Here is a 17,840-nt window from a genome sequence, read left to right as displayed (position 1 = left end):
TGAACATCCCCTGGAGTTGAGTTAAATCCATCATCAAGAAATGGAAGGACTATGGCACATGGCCACCAAGACACCTATGACCTGTCTAAGCTTTATGGGACAGTGGTGAAGAGAAAGCCACTGTTTAAGAAAACTCATGTTAAATCTTAACTATTCACCAAAAGGCATGCAGGAGACTCCATGGTCAAGTGGAAGAAAGTTCCTTGGTCGGGTTAGACCAAAAAGGTGCTTTTTGGCCATCGGACAAGACAATGCTTGGCTGACACCAGACACTGCACATCACCACAAACACACCATTCCCATTGTGGAGCATGATGGTAGCAGCATCATGCTGTAGGTATGCTTCTCAACAGCTGGCCCTAGAAGGCTTGTAAAGGTTGAGGGTAAGATGAATGTGGCAAAATGCAGGAAAATCCTGGAGGATTCGGTCTGCAGGAGAACTATGGCTTGAGAGAAGATTTATTTTCCTTCAAGACAATGACCTGAAACATATAGCGAAAACTTCACTGAATGTTGTGGAGTGGCCAAGCCAAAACCCAGACCTCAGTCCAGCAGAGCATTTGTGGCTGGACTTGAAAAGGGCTGTTCACACCTGATCCATGTGCAACCTTGCAGATTTTTAAGCAGTTTTGCAAAGAAAAGTAGAGTAAAATTGCAGTATCCAGTAGCAAGCCTGACTGAGACCTATCCACACAGACTTAGTGCTGTGATTGCAGCCAATGATATTGATATTGAGCCAACTCAATACTGCCTTAATGAGAGTGAATATTTATGCAGTACCTTATTTTACCTTACATATTTTTGTTTTATTGACATTACCTTGTAGAAATCTGTTTTCACTTTGACATTAAAGATGGTATTTGTATTTTTTATTTTTTTTGTCAACAAAAATTGATTGATAAAATCAAAAAGATTAAAACATCCAATTGGGTGAATACTTTTTATAGGCATACATATTCACAAAAAGTCTTTCTCACACACCTCACCAGTGATGGATGTAATACATTTTGTGTTTTTAGCTATTATTTAATTTGTGATGCTCCTCGGTAAAATGAAAATTATTTAAAATGTTGGGATATTTTGGTTTAAATTAAGTGATGCTCTATAGCAAAGTCTCAGAGGTGTGACTACCACCTCCATTTTGAGCTTTTCCAGTGACCTCAAAAATTCAAACCTAACCCTGTCTGACCCTTTTGTTCCTGTTTTCTGCAATACTCACTCCCCTTTTTCCTCTGTTTAATTGTTTCATATGATCTCTCGCACCTTTGGACGGTTCATCCTACCCAGGAGCTAATATTATTATTAGGCACTCCCTAATAAAACCTAAAAAAAAATCCCAGTAAGAAATTCACATAATCTAGATTCACCTAATAACTGTTAGACTGCATCCTGTTGACGATGAGGTCCTTGCTATCTTTAAAGATTATTCTGTTAACCCTATTCATATAAATATGTTTCTTATAATGAGATGATTTGCGACCACTGAATATTAAGGTGTGATTCCAATTTTAATGGCACAACAATATTGCAAATAATTAGGTGGAGAAGAATGTGTCAAGGCTTGTTGTTACTGTTACTCCTCTCTCCCTGCCTATAATTCTTCTCCCTGAGCTGTTTCCAACACTTACAACATTCCTTTTTAACTCAAGCTCAAGCTGTCATCCATCACAAGACTCTGTGGATGAGGAGGTGGGCTGCATTCAGACGTTGGATTGGGTCTGATCGCAAGAAACATCCGGGACAGGAGGCCAACAGAGGTGCTGTAAAAAGATGGAGAAATATAGGAGGGACACTTTTTGTGTGTGAAAGTATTTAAGAGGGTGGGGAGCTGGTGGAGGATATTAGGATAACAAATATTGTAATTCTGCTTTAAAATTTGAGTAGGGGTGTAAAGATACCCTCAACTCAGGATACAGTATGTCACAAAAATGGTTTAATTTACATTTAAAAAGTTCCGTCATTATAGCTCGCCCTAATGTTTGCTGCAATTAAAAAAGAGTATGACATTAGGCATATTTTTGACATTTGTATTTGTCCCTGTTTGTTGTGATATCGACTTGTATTGTGATTATCGTTATCTTCCTAGCCTTGGGTGATTGTGGTGAGAAAACTGAAGCTAGCTTCTCCTGACTGACCTCTTTGACCTCTCTGTTTGCCCTGAAATAAACTGTTATAAACTTCTGTTTGTTTATTTCGCAGGCTCTTCAGAATCTCAGCTGTCAGACAGCAGTGATGCAGCTCAGGCTGCAGAATCAGAGAGGTCCCAAGATGTCAAGATCTACATCCCGTATGAGTCCGCTGAACTCTGTATCACTCAGGTATCACCAAATACTGTTCCCTGCAGTAGTACATTTCAGAATCACTGAAAAGAAACAATTGTTGTGAAACTGTGACTTTTTTCGACATACGACCTGGAGCTGTGTTTGGGTGGTCATTAATAGAAAACAGACAAACAATGAAGTCAGTATCCACGCTTAGCTGTGTTCTTCGTCACCCTCACATGGTGCACTAGTGCTGCTGCTGTGACCCCAGAGGGCATTCAATCAGTAAACACCACCAGGATGCTGATTAGTATTGATTTTCTATTGTATATATTTGTGTTTACAGATCGCAGAGGACATGGAGGCAATGAAGAGGAGACACGTGGAAATGATGCAGGAGCTGGAGGAGAACTTTCAGGTCACAGCAAGAGAGAACCAGGTGACTGTATTAGTGTGAAGGAGAGAGCTCGAGCATGACAAGAGTCATTCTATGAGTCTCTATGACTTAACTATTGTCTGATCAGGAATGGACTGTGCAGAGGATCAGATCACATTACCAGAACAAGTTAAACACTCTAAGGAGAATCCTGGATGTCTATCAGGAGAAGGTAGAAAAGAAGAATGCAGACTGGGAGAGAAGAGTCGCGGTCAGTGATATTTATTCATCTTTCACTGATTTGTCCCCTTTTTTTTCTAAACCCATCTGCTTTCCAGTCTAGTTTTCTCTGTACAAGTTGTTCTAACTCATGTTGACGTCACGTCTCTCCACATGTTACAGATTATATAGCTCAACACTGAAACAACCATGTGTATTTCTGTGTCTTTCATTGCTTGGCTTTGGTCTCTGCAGGCCTTGACAGCACAGGTTGAGACACTGCAGGAAGAGCAGCGAGCAGAGAGGAGGAGGAATAAAGAAGACGCTGTGCAGTGTCACAGAGAAAAGGTTGGATAAGAAGCTGGCAGGCCTAAACGCTTACATTTTCCTCTGAACTGGAGCACACTCTGGTGGCCAAGTAGGAGCACAACCTTAACTGTTTTAAAAGTGATATTACATAAGTGTTTGTTTCTTCCTTTTAGAGTAAAATGCTGGAGCTGTTCTCCAACAGGCTGGACGTCCTGCACAGCCATCAGGCCTCAAGTGAGTCTGCACACATCCAGGATTTTATAGGCCTCAAACTTCCTTACCTCTGCATATAAAACCTATTGTTATTTCCTGTGGCATTGACCAGCAATTCAGGAACTCCAGATGGCCAGACAGGAAGTAGGCAAGGTCCAAGAGATGCTGATAGTTTTATCACAGGAGCAGCAGGAGGCCACAGAGGAAGGTGAAAGTTCAGAGAATGAAGGATTGCCTGCACAACAAACTGTGGTGGGTTGGAATAACTCATGGCAATCCGACACGCATATCTGAGGCACATGATTTAAAACTGATTATTTCATCAAAGCAAATCAGGTTTTTTAAATGCAGATTTTATTTAGAACTCATTTATTTTGATTATATATAAGAGCCACCTCAGCTCCATCTCTTTGCTCAAAACTAGTCTTTATGAGAGAAAGGCTGACATAACATTTTCAATAAGGCGACCACTGTTGGTGGGCTTCATAATGCCTTTCAGAAACCAATGGTTGTAACTCTGATACTACATTAATGTTTCATAGTCTATGCATTTAACATATGGGAATTAGGTATCAGGAAGACACCACACATCTCACAAGGATCAACCATCAGCAGACATAAACCCACCCATTTTCATGGACTTGTAGCAGTGGAACAATCATGTTGTGATTCATTGTTGAAAAATTTAATCTGCAGGCTTGTAGTGACTCAGATCAGCCGCTGGAGGGGGCTAAAGTCCGCCTGGAGGAGCTGAAAGAGAGCCTGTACCAGAGGGAGAGAGAGCTCACTGAGCTGCTGGAGGCAGAAAGGAGCCCTGTCCTCCCTGTCCCACTGCCTCCCTGCAGCGTCCTGCTCCCCTCAGTCATACATAAGGTGCTGATCTTTTAGTATAAGTCTGTTTAAACATTTTCTGTTTTTAAGTCCCTTTAAATATGATATTCCCTGTTTCCTTAAAGCCAAAAAAAAAAAAAAAATCATGTAATACTCCCTGTCTTATTGCCCCTTTTTCATCAGTACTTTAAGGCTTCTGTGTTTTGTTATAGGCTCATGCAATCTGCAGTACAGTGACTGATGCCCGAGCTCTTCTGGATCAGATGATTGAGGAGAACCGGGTTGCTCTGCTGGAAGCCAGAGACAAACTGGACAGTCTACAGGTGGCTACAGGGGCCAATAATCTCAGAGAGGATAAGACCACTAACCAAGAAGGGTTAGAGATCATGAAAACATTCTGCAGATATAAACTGATTCTCAAATAGTGCAAATTCAACCATTGCCTCCAGTTCTGTTCGCCTCTGTGAAATAATTATTCAGAGGATTTTGTTTTATTGTTCAGTTTCAATGAACAGGACTCAAGTTTGTCTTTACTACAAGAAGCAGTGAGAGGATATGAGGTCTCCCTACTGGCTTTAGACTGCATCAAGAGTGGAGAGAGCCCTGAGTTGAATGGTAAATGAATCTCTCAAATAGCCGTGATGCATCAATTTTGCAACAGCAGAGTCTGTCTGCACGTGCACCACTTAAATCAGGGATAATAATCGCTGTTTTTTTCTCAGACTGTGATGAAGTCTCAGAGCTCAAGAACATCTTTGGACAAGGGACAATTCAGACCACAGAGGGAGTGAAGAGCGTTGGTCAGCAGCTCCTTCTGCTGCAGGAGCAGGTTGGTCTTTTATTACAAAGTTGAAGGTCAGGTGATCTGTGATGTTAATCTCACAACTGCTCTCTGAAACACACAAGAAACTTTGGCTCTTCTCTTTCTTATAAAGGTGCATCTCAAAAAACTAGAATATCATGAAAAAGTTCAATATTTTTTGTCACTCTTTTCTGAAAGTGAAACCCATATATTATATAGACTTGTTACACATAGAGTGAAATATTTCAAGCCTTTAGTTCTTGAAATGTTGATGATTATGGCTTATAGATAAGAAAAACCCAAAATTCAGTGTCTCAGAAGTTACAATATTACATAAGATCAAAAAAGGATATTTTAAACAGAAATGTCAGGCTTCTGAAAGGGATGTTCATTTCTATGCACTCAATACTTGGTTGGGCCTCCTTTTGCATGAATTACTGCATCAGTGCGGTGTGCATGGAGGCGATCAGCCTGTGGCACTGCTCAGGTGTAATGGAAGCCCAGGTTGCTTTGATAGCGGCCTTCAGGTCATCTGCATTGTTGGGTCTGGTGTCTCTCATCTTCCTCTTGACAATAACTCATAGATTCTCTCTGGGGTTCAGGTCAGGCCAGTTTGCTGGCCAATCAAGCACAGTAACACCATGGTCTCTGAACCAGCTTTTGGTACCTTTGGCAGTGTGGGCAGGTGCCAAGTCCTGCTGGAAAATCAAATCAGCATCTCCATAAAGCTTGTCAGCAGAATGAAGCATGAAGTGCTCTAAAAGTTCCTGGTAGATGGCTGCGTTGACTGTGGACTTCAGAAAACACAGTGGACCAACACCAGCAGATGCCATGGCAGCCCAAATCATCACTGACTGTGGAAACTTCACACTGGACTTCAAGCAACATGGATCCTATGCCTCTCCTCTCTTCCTCCAGACTCTGGGACCTTGATTTCCAAATGACATGCAAAATTTACTTTAATCTTAAAAGAGGACTTTAGACCACTGAGCAACAGTCCAGTTCTTTTTCTCCACAGCCCAGGTAGGATGCTTCTGACGTTGTCTCTGGTTCAGGAGTGGCTTGACATGAGGAATGCCACATTTGTAGCCCATGTCTATTGGTCTGTGCCTCAGCCCAGCCTCAGTCCACTCCTTGTGAAGCTCCCCTAAATTCTTGAATGGATTGTGCTTGACAATCCTCTCAAGGCTGTCGTTATCCCTTATGCTGGTGCACCTTTTCCTACCACACTTTTTCCTTCCACTTAACTTTCTATGAATATGCTTGGATACAGCACTCTGTGAACAAGCAGCTTCTTTAGCAATGACCTTTAGTGTCTTGTAGAGGGCGTCAATGACTGTCTTCTGGACACCTGTCAAGTCTGCAGTCTTCCCCATTATTGTGTAGCCTACTGACCCAGACTGAGAGACCATTTAAAGGCTCAGGAAACCTTTGCAGGGGTTTTGAGTTAATAAGCTGATTAAGGTGTGACACCATGACTTTCCAATATTGAACTTTTTCACAATGTTCTAATTTTCTGACACACTGAATTTTGGGTTTTCATTATCTGTAACCCTAATCATCTACATTTCAAGAAATAAAGGCTTGAAATATTTCACTCTATGTGTAATGAGTCTATAAAATATATGGGTTTCATTTTCTGAAATGAGTGACAAAAAATATTGAACTTTTTCACGATATTCTAATTTTTTTTTGAGATGCACCTGTATAAGCTGCACTAAAATATACAATCTCTAACTGTTTTATTGCAGTTGGATTGGGGGCCTTAAGCTGCCCCTGGCCCCAGTAATTGCTACTTTAACAGTCTGGTCTGGGAGACCTACAGTATGTTTGTGAAGAAGCCAGCAAACACAGACTGTTAAAAGAATGGACAGTAGAATACCTCGACTCATATGAAGCCAAGACTTAGAGCTCCCCCTGCTGTCTAGCTGCGGGACAGGTCATCCTCACCTCCCTCCATGTTAACTCCAATAAAAAAATGCATGTCACAAATTTTTATCAAATGATTCACTATAATTGCTAGTTCTTATCCAGCCATGTAGTGTTCCAAGTCATATTTTTTATGAGACGTTTCTTTGTAACTAAGCATTTGAAGACATAACACGGTATATAAGGTCATGACTGTTGATGAATGTGACTTTTGTGGTGCCAGATTGAGGATTAAAGATGGGAGAATACAGGTATGATAACTATTTGTGAAAAGACTGAAACTCTTGTTTTTGACTTCCTTATTTGTTAGTATAATCTGTCTTGGTACTTTGATTTGTTTTACATTTTTCTAAAGTAATGTGTTTCAGTTTAGGGCTGGGCAAGTAATAAAAATGCAGATTAAATTGCAATATGGCCTTCTGTAATGTTCTAATAGCAGAGGGTGCAACATATATATTTTTCCTCAGTTTTGTTTCTCTCAATCAAAATGAGATTACATAAAAAAATGATCACCCCCTTCAATACAACAATTCATATTGAATTTGCAATATGAGTCAAAGTTATCTCAGATATTTTTTTCAGAATTGTTCAGCTTCAGTTTGATCTATCTTATATTGTGCTGGTTATAATATAGAATGATTTATTGCTTGTGTTTGCTGCAAAAAGCAAAAGATGAGGAACTTAAAAAATAATCACATATTAAATCACAATTGCAACAGATTACAGTTAGATTTTTCCCAAATTCTTCAGCTCAAGTCCAGTTCTGATAAAACTGATGCTATACTACAGCTACAGCTGAGCTAAGCGTTACACCTGTAACAGCCATTATTATTGACTTTCAGTACAACTACACTCATACGTAGCTACAGTACCAACTCATTCTCCTAAAATGACACTGACTGGTGAGATCCAGTTTCAGACTGGACACAAATGTTTTAGACTGGAGCTTTGCAAGATGGATCTATATGATGTCAGATGTGGAATCTGGCTAATCCATCTGCTTTCCAAGGTTAACCAGATGCAGTCCACTGTCAATATCACAACTCTTTCAGCCAACCTCTAAAGCACAGACTCTGGTTTAAATTTGCATTATCAGCATCCATCATAGGGATATTTTGGCTTTTCCTTGTTCAACAGGAATAGGGTGAGGCATGCTGTCAATTTGTACATTAAGTCTATACCCACATGAGGTCATCAGTCTTTTAAGACTAGAGGGTCACACTTTCAAATCCTTGTACCAAGTTATGGAAACTACTATAGTTGCTAGAGAATTGATAGTTCACGTCTTTGGTAAGGTGTCCTGGTGCAAGGCACTAAATGCCTGACAATTAGGCTCTAGTTGATGTGCACCCTTACCCTGACTCATGTCCATTATTGCACATCCATAGGATCCCGTTTGTATGTGTGTATTTTTGATGTATTTTCATTAACAGTGTAAATATGAATTTAGCCATAGGGATGAACAAAGCTTGTTATTTTTCTTCATTTCTGACTCAGAGCTTATTTTCATTCATTTTCATATAAATATTTTGGGGGCTTTTTGGCCCTTCATTGAATGTACAAAATAGAGAGGAAAAATTGGGATGAATGTGCACAAAACATCATCAGGATTGGGATTAGCACCTGCAACCTGTGTGACAAGCAATTCAGTCACTGGGCGCCAATCCAAAACCAGAACCCCACTACTTTTTACTGTGTTCCTTTTTAGTGATGTGGTCAAGTTTTGATTAACATTTGGGTTGTTTTAAAAATAATTTCATTTATGATTGTTTGACTGCTTTGCCTTTTTTAACTGTAAATTACTCTATAGCTCCATTTTGACAGCTGGTTACATTATAGTCTCTACTCACATTAATGAAGGGAAAAGTTAATTACTTCCGCCAAGGAGGTTATATCATCGGGAGGGTTTGTTTGTTTGTTAGTTTGTTAGCAACATGACTCAAAAAGTTGTGGACAGATTTTGATGAAATTTTCAGGAAATGTCAGAAATGGCATAAGGAAGAACTTATAAGATTTTGGGAGTGATCCAGATCACCGTCTGGATTCAGAAATTTTTTTTTTGATTCTGTACCATTGGGAGATAGGGCTAATGGCGGAGGTCTGTGCTGTTACCACTTTACACCAGGAGATGGCGGACATGAGTAACTTCAATCCCAGAAGCATTTTGGGTGTGTTATATGTATTATACTTTATAGAGTTTGAAAGACACGTGCCCGGTCGAGGAGACAAGTTGGAGCGTAACAGAGAGAAAGACAGCCAATTGTAGCGAGAATACTAACAATGCTGGGAGGAATAGAGGAATATTCACCCTCTGCCATGACTTCCAGTTGTCCAGTAAGACCATGGGTGAGACTGTCAGTGCATCTGTTGGCATCAGCAGGCAATGCTACCACCATGACAGTCCACCTGTAGCGAAGCTAAAACTTTGCCTCACCGTGTTTTCACCCCAACGGGGAGGGAGTAATTGGCGAATGCCTTGGTGGGGGGGCACATGGGGACAGATCCAGGAATTTAATAAAGGATTCTTCACTATTGGGAGATAGGGCTAATGGTGGAGGACTGCGCCCTCCAAGTGCTTTTCTAGTCTTTGTGTAGTCATGCTCTTTTTTTTAAAGTTAAAGCAGGTTAAAGAGGAGAAAAAGAAAATCATTGACAACTACACTTTAGAAAGGACACTGAGGAAGAAGTACTACAACATGGTGGAAGACATGAAAGGTAAGAGCTAGCCAGCTCTGAATGGTCATTTTTAAAAGGGAACACTATAAAGTCCTGTTATTTTGACGTACATTCATATCTAATCTCTTAGGTAAAATCAGAGTGTTCTGTCGGATTCGACCTGTAAACCGAACTGAGCTGGCACAGGAAGAAGCTATTGTTGTGGAGAAAATCGATGATTTCTCTGTCACTGTTGAAACTCCTCGTGGCCAGAGGGAGTTTCAGTTTGACAAAGTGTTCAGTGCCGAAGCCTCTCAGGAAGAACTGTTTCAGGACACCCACAGGTAAAGGAGAGGAGGCATCCTACACAGTCTGATAATGCTCACTGATGTACCAAAACACAAAAAAACAGGCTCAAAATGAGTGTCTTTGATCAATCAGTTATTATTGTTCAACACATCAATGGTGCCTGTAATCCCAGGCTTATCAGTGAAATGTGGAGCTCAGAGTTTTGGAAATATTTTATCAACAGGCTCATCCAGTCAGCTCTTGATGGATTCAACGTCTGCATCTTTGCATATGGTCAGACAGGCTCAGGGAAGACCTTCACCATGGTGGGAGACAAAGAGCAGAAGAACCCTGGGATCATGCCGAGATCTTTTAACGCAATATTTGATTTCATTCAAGAGAACAGGTCAAAATTTGACTTCAAGGTAACAGATAGTAGATTTGAGTGCCACTTCTTCAAGATTCAAATTATGAAACGCCTTTTCATGCTTTCATCCTTGTTGTTCAGGTTTCAGCCTACATGCTGGAGCTGTACAACGACAGGCTGCAGGACCTCTTCGTGAGCCCGGCTGGAGAGGCCCACGCTCAGCCCCAGTCCCACGGCCAGGCCAGGCGGGTAGAGATCAAGAGGAACAGAAAGGGGGTTGTGTTCGCACAAGGAGCAGAGACAAAGGAGGCTTCCAGCGCTCAGGAGCTCTACGCTCTGTTCCAGCAGGCCTGCGCCAACCGACACATCTCCGCCACCAGTGAGTCCTCTGTACCGTGCCATGGCGCCCAGTTCATACTGGGCCCTGCTAAATGGTTTGGATTAATCGTGTTACTCACAGTCATTGTGAGATGGCAGCAGTAAATACATCATTACTGAGCGCTGCCAATATGTGAATCAGTGCAGTGTAGAAAGAGGAGCAACATTGTTTTATACATACAAGTCAGGGTGAAGTTTTAGTCATGGAGAACAGGAACTATTCAAAATAAAATACTAGTACAACCCAGTTAAAAAAAAGTTGGGGTGCTGTATAAAACGTAAATGAAAGCAGAATGCAATGATTTTCAAATATCATATATCCATATTTTATTTACAGTAGAACATAAACAACATATCAGATGTTGAAACCGAGAAATTTCCCCATTTCATGAAAAAATAAAAGCTCATTTTGAATTTGATGGCAGCAACACATCTCAAAAAAGTAGAGGCACAGCAACAAAAGGCTGGAAAAGTAAGTGGTACTAATAAAAAACAGCTGGGAGGAGCATTTTGCAGTTAATCAGGTCAATAGGAAACAGGTTAGTAACATGACCAAATGTTCCTCAGTGTAAAATTGTGAAGACTTTGAATATCACTTTCTAAATCACTGCATGGGCTCAGAACACCCCAAGAAATCATTTTTGTCAATACAGTTTGCTGTGCTGTCCACAAAAGCTGTATGATGCAAAGAAGAAGCCATATGTGATCACAATCCAGACACACCGCTGTCTTTTCTGGGCCAAGGCTCATACTGAAACAAAATGGAAAACTGTTCTGTGGTCAGATTAATTAAAATTGGATATGTTTTTTGGAAACCCAAATGCCATGTCCGGTGGACTAAAGAGAAGAGGGGGTTGCCTTAATGCCTATGCCGTGGGCAGCTGAAAAGCATACCAAGGTCTTAAAGCAACATATGTGCCCATTCAGTCAACATCTCTCAAAGGGAAGGGCTTGCATATTTCAGTGACATAATGCTAAACCACATACTGCATCCATCACAACAGTATGGCTTTGCAGTAGAAGAGTCCAGGTGCAGAACTGGCCGGCCTCAGTCCAGACATTTCACCAACAGAAAACATTTGGGGCAACATAAAATGAAAAATCTGGCAAAGATGACCCAGGACTGTCAAGCAGATAGAATCCTACATTAGACAAGAATGGGACAACACTTCTTACCTAAGACTCTAGTAACTGGTCTCCTCACTTCCAGGCTGTTGTTAAAAGAAGAGGGAATGCTACACAATGGTATACTTGGCCCTGTCTCTACTTTTTAGAGATGTGTTGCTTCCATCAAATTCAAACTGAGCTCATGTTTTTCATGAAATGGTAAAATGTCTCAGCCTCAACATCTGATATGTTGTTTATGTTCTATTTTCAACAAAATATTGGTTTATTAGATTTGAAAATAATTGCATTATGTTTTTAGACATTTTACACAGCACCGCTACTTTTGGGGGGGTTTTTTGGATTACTGATAAAAATGTTACACACCTTTCCAATATAACAGATGGTTTTTCTAACAAGTTAAACAAAATGATAGGTGATATTATGGTTTACATTGTGCATAATTTTTGTGGCATCAATCCATTATCCAGAATGAAGACAATGTGAATGTAAAAAGCCTTAGGACACCATTGCATTGTAATTGACATTCAGGCTTTTTTGGATATAATTTCTCTCCAGAAATGAATGTCGAGAGTTCCCGCTCCCATCTCATTGTTGGCATCATGGTTGAGAGCAGAAATCTGACCAATGGGAGCGTGAGCACTGGGAAGCTGAGCCTGGTGGACCTGGCAGGCAGTGAACGAGCAGCCAAGACGGGTGCCAAGGACCACCAGCTAAAGGTTTGGTTATTTGGCACATTTAAAATATCTCATTGCATGCTTTAAAGGATGATTAAAAGTATTAAATTAATCTCATGGCTTCTCTAAACTCCCCTCTGCAGGAGGCAAACTCCATCAATAAGTCTCTTAGTGCTCTGGGGGATGTGATCTCAGCTTTGTCTGCTGAGCTGCCCCACGTACCCTACAGGAACAGCAAGCTGACACAGGTGAAAGTCTAAAATTACTTTAGACACGTTTTAATGGACAATAAGCCTCTTGAGAGTTCTTGGGAGGTGAGCTGTACATCTGCAGATCAGCTTATTGTGATGTTTAGTAATCAAAATGTTCGATAAGCTTAAAAAATCCTTAAATCTTTTTCACAAGGTAGATTGGAGAGGATAAAATCCATCCAAAAATCAAAGCAAACCCTTGCACACCTGCCAACATGGCTACTTTATGTAATCTGGAAATGTGCAGGAATTTTGTTTTTGTTGATTAAAAACAAAAAATAAATTTGAAACAGTTTATTGTCTTCTCTGATTTTTACTGGTAAGATGTTAGTCTTTACAATTGTGGTATCATGGCACGCTTATTGTAAATTCTGCAAATAATTTCTCTTAGGTGATGCAGGACTCTCTTGGTGGAAATGCCAAAACTCTCATGATTGTCAACATCTCTCCTGCAAATTGCAACGTAGAGGAGACACTCACCTCTCTCATGTAAGACCGAGAATACAGAAGCTAATATTTTTGCTTGTTTTAACCCATTTTTACCCAATTACAGGCTAACGCCTTATATTTCAAACCTCACAGTTATGCTACAAGAGTCAAAGCCATAACCAACAATGCTCAGAGAAATGTGGACAGCAAAGAGATTGCTCAGCTGAAAGAGGTGATTGTCAGTGTAACTTTCTGCAACTGTAGTGCCAAAACATTCTCTAATTTGTTTATTTTTCTTATAGGTGATTATGAAGCTGAAGGCAGGACAGACAGTAGAAGAGGAGGATGTCTGAACAGTACTATGTCACAAACTGCATTTCAATAAAGGCTGTTATGTGTCATTTTTTTGGTTGGCATATCTTAAATTGTGCATGAGCTGTCTGAAGCTACTGAGAGGAACTTGCATATGTGTTGGCAACCCCTGATGACAAAGCAGTAGCCTTATCTCTTTCATTCTCTGTGGTGTATTCCAGTGAATAATCCCCTGCTACTGTCTTTTAGTAGTCAAACACATCAATCACTATTAATCTATGTAAAATGTTAAGAGGCATTTACAGCAGGTGTGTTATTGTTCCTCTTAAAACTGACTTGGTAACAGATGTGACATGAATCTAAAATAAAACACAAATAATATTTTAGCTGTTTGTGTTGTTTGCTCACGAAGGTCACATAGGGGCTTCAGTACTGAATTAATTTAGTTCTGCTTCCTTAAGCCTGGCATAAACTTTTAAAGCAATTCTGAAAATGTTAGACCTAACACATAATGAGAAATGAGCCCAGTCTTAACAGTTTTGTCCTTATAGTGTGTGTTGTCCAACAAGATGACCAACACAGCCCACCACACATTGACAGACTCTGTTCACTCAAAACCAGTCTCCACTCTCAAACCCTGAAATCTTACTGGTCAAACATAACTTTATATCCAACAAGCTAAATATGGCTAGCTGTTAGCAACATGCTATATCCATTATGATAGCAATTTCAGTCCAGCTCTTCCCTTTGTCAGTTTACTGTATTTTGACAGGACCAGTGGTATTAGCCTCCAGTGATTTCATAGAGCATTGCCCCTACAAACAGGATGCTCATGGAGAAGCTAGGCTATACAGTGTAGCAGAAGGGTACAGCTGCTCTTTGTAGTTTAGTGAGTTTAAGGTAAAAATGGGCCACAAACAATGCTGGCTCAATTATATGCTATATGGATTTTTTTTTTTTTTTTAAGACTTTCATTTTTCATAAATGTTACTTCTTATTTCCCCTGACGAAGCCCCCAGACCCAAGCAGCTGTTCACATATGCTGAGGCAGAAGGGCACATGGCTGGCAGCTGAAGCTCACATTGCAAAATAGTGCCGAATACAGAGGCTTTTTCTGGGTGAAATATATCACACTTAAGAAATTGTCAATATAGTGCACTGAAATATCCCTTTAGAAGTCCTTGCAGAATCTTTTCGATGTATACTATACTGTAAATAATTTAAGAATTTATTCTTGTCACTTGGAGGAGTGGCTGCTGCAACATTTGTTATTCAGATCATCTGCTTAAGTTAAATTAGCAACGCAAGTATCATGAGCTGACTTTACCTGAAGTGTCAAAAGTAGCAATTTATATGCAGTGGTCCCTGTAAATTTTTTTTAACTTTTGCATTATTGTTTATGTAGTTGCTCTTTATAGTGTTACTCTGACAACTGTGCTTCTAAAATTGGTCAACATTTTAAATACAGGAAAAAACAACCTTATATTCAGCTTTATGACTGTGTTTCTAATTAATTTGTTGGGGTTTTCAATAGCTTATAAAGTTTAAGAACAAGAAGATATTTCTTAACCCATAATGAACACCTGAGTCCAAGAAATGTTTATTCTCAGAGAAAAAAAGAAAAATAATTGAAAAGAAGAGATATGGGAGATGATAAGGGGTGCATTAAAGAAGGGAAAAAGCAAGACGAGGAGTGATTCTGCAGATACAGGCCCAGGTAGTGCCTCGACCTTACCTGAGGAGGAGGCGGACGAGACGAGTGAATGTGACCCCAACAAAAATGTGGTGTTAGCGGCTATAACCTCTTTACGCTCTGAGCTATATACTAGAAAGGCTGATATTTGTCACGGTATATTGCAGACATTTCGGCTACTCTGAGAGCTGAAATTGCCGCGCTATACACAGAAGCTGATGCTAACATTGCTAATCTAAAAGCCCAAACCGAATTGCAAGCAGAAAAACTGAATGGACTGGAGTGATGAGCCTCTCGCACAATGGACATTGTGGCGGGGGTTGGAGATGCAAGTTAAGCTCCTTACGAGCCAAGTCAACCAACTGAACGATAAATGTCTGGATCTGGAGGGATGTTCTAAGAGACAGAATCTGAGAGCTGCAGGTTTGAAAGAGGGGACAGAGCATGGGCAAACTGCCAGGGATTAAAAAAATGCTAGAGCAGGAGGATAAAACTGTACTCGATCAAGCCCACAGAGCGGTCCATAAACGCCCAGGAGAGGACGAGCCACCGTGACACATTATTCTAAGGATTCATCATGGGCACATACTCTGATGATATTCCCCGCAAGATTTCTGACAAGAGAGAGCCAAAGTACCGAGGACAGCGGATCCAAATGTTTAGAGATGTCTCTTACGACGTGGCCAGGGCGCATGTGGCTTTCACTCTGGTCAGGAAGTCTGGGGCCAGGTTCGGAATTGCATATCCAGCAAAGCTACGAGAGACCCACAATGATACGGAGCTTATGTTTGCTGATCCAAAGAAAGCACTGGCTTAGGGTTAGCTGAGAAGATAGATAAATGCTGAGAAGCATTTTGGGCCAGGGTGATCAAAACTGGACGGTACACATACACTGTGCATAATTGTTAGCCACTCTCCTTACTTAACCCATTTTGGTGAAAGACACACATTTTACTGTTAAAGATGGACCCCTGTTGTTACTAAGGTAATAGGTTAACAAGTGCAACACATGTACGTTACTGTGCTTGCTAATAAGGTTCTGGCCTTCAGTTTTTACCATAAAGTTAAAGGTTTTTTATTTACTTCTTAAGACCCCGATAAGGGTAATACAGTGTGTGTCCTGTCTTGTTGTCGGCATCTCAATTTCTGTAGAGCTGCTTTTTGTGTTTTGTAACCATGAACTGACACATCAGGAGATAATAAGGAGGTGATCTTTATTATATTAAATTACTATTGTTGTTGTTTTTGTTACTATTAGATTAAAAAAAGCAAAATGTTTATGTGAGGATCCTGTTGTCTTTAATAAAAATATTCGAACAAAAAAAGCATACTCAAGATACTCAAGTAAAGTATGAGCACCCAGACTTTTTCTTGAGCGTATCACATGGCTTATATAGTGTACTTTCTTTGGCGCCGCTATTGGGGTGGCATCACCAAAGGTGAACTCAGTGTAGCATTCACGAGATTGCGTGCAGATTGCTAATGGGTAAGCCTGCCTGGCTCTATAGAATGAGGCCCCCACAATACAGTGCAGGGCCCCACATGTAACTCAAGAGGCAAAATGGAAGTCAGATGGTTACTCAATTTGCATTCCTATTGTTTATGAAAAACCCCAGCAAGTTTATTGCCAATTAGAGCTTTGGAGGTTAAGTATCCGGGGCCCTGACCTTTTCCTATACTTTACAGGGTCACATCCCAACACTGGGAATGGTCACTCCGACACGCAAAGGCCCTGTCTCTGTTGTGGTTTATTTGTTTTCTTTTTCTTTTTTTTTTTTTTTTTTGGTTATGCATGGACTTTTCTGAAAACAGTTTATTATACAAAGGTGAAGATGTTGAAAGTGTTGAGGTCAGACTATATAATTCTACCATAAACAGATGAGACTCCAGACAAATGAATTTCCCGTCTGGGATAAATAAAGTTATTGTATTGTATTGTATGAAATGAGCAGATTTTTGTAATATGCAGGCGTTCATACTTATACAAAAATTCCTGAGTTTTCCTCCCTTTAATGTTTCTATGGTATTTCTTCAGAGTGTTGACTGTGGATAAAATATAAATTTAGCAATAAAGTTTTAAATAGATTGATTCTGGTGTAAATTGGTACAATTTTCCATAAGACTTGGCTCAGACTAATGCAATCTGTGAGTCGAGGCTTCAAACAAAATGATATGAGTGAGGGTGGCATGTCTACGCTGACTGTGGATAATAGTTTCTATAAGTAGACTGTCTTTTGTCTGCATTCAGGCCCAATTTTAATTGTTCAGCATTTTTTATCTATACCGCGGGCCCCACAAGTACTACACCACATTAGAGCCTCAGTTCATGACTTTGCGTGCTTTGTCTTATTGGCTGCTTTAGATCAGAGGCCACTCAGCCCATGTTCACTGTGATTTGTTATTCTTTAATGTCGGATATAGTTTGAGCCATACTGTGAGCTCTGTGGACTAGAACAAAGTGAAACACAAAGACACAGAGTGCACACGGAGAGGGGGCTGAGATCTCATCCTCCGAGTGTATTTTGTTAATTAATCTCCACAAACCAATTTACCACTGCGCATGATTTGTATACACAACAACACACCAGCCAACTAACAATGGTTTCTTTAGCACAGGAACATCTGAGGACAGTTGTAATTGCTTTGGAAGTCATCCTGCAGCATAAAATTAGGTTTAACTTACATATTTGGTTTTGAAGCATAGATGATCAGAATACATCAATAT

The 17,840-nt window shown here is 40.2% G+C and overlaps 1 protein-coding gene across 1 annotated transcript; it reads left to right on the top strand.

The window, feature by feature from the left end:
- The first annotated feature begins 314 nt into the window (after positions 1 to 314).
- Positions 315 to 13,478, top strand: si:dkey-96l17.6 (kinesin-like protein KIN-14I). The gene is made up of 20 exons (XM_041787012.1): positions 315 to 333; positions 2,200 to 2,318; positions 2,608 to 2,700; positions 2,786 to 2,908; positions 3,112 to 3,204; positions 3,339 to 3,399; positions 3,491 to 3,630; positions 4,075 to 4,251; positions 4,422 to 4,585; positions 4,712 to 4,824; positions 4,932 to 5,038; positions 9,556 to 9,655; positions 9,747 to 9,939; positions 10,128 to 10,308; positions 10,392 to 10,629; positions 12,312 to 12,472; positions 12,574 to 12,678; positions 13,073 to 13,170; positions 13,264 to 13,342; positions 13,413 to 13,478. The coding sequence occupies exons 1-20, from the start codon at positions 315 to 317 to the stop codon at positions 13,461 to 13,463; spliced, it is 2,415 nt and encodes an 804-aa protein (XP_041642946.1). The 3' UTR covers positions 13,464 to 13,478.
- The last annotated feature ends 4,362 nt before the right edge of the window (positions 13,479 to 17,840 follow it).

This window comes from Cheilinus undulatus, linkage group 5 (genome assembly GCF_018320785.1).
Source record: "Cheilinus undulatus linkage group 5, ASM1832078v1, whole genome shotgun sequence".
NCBI classification, from domain to species: Eukaryota; Metazoa; Chordata; class Actinopteri; order Labriformes; family Labridae; genus Cheilinus; species Cheilinus undulatus.
Note: the sequence above shows the minus strand (reverse complement) of the source record. Positions and strands in the feature narration are given on the sequence as shown.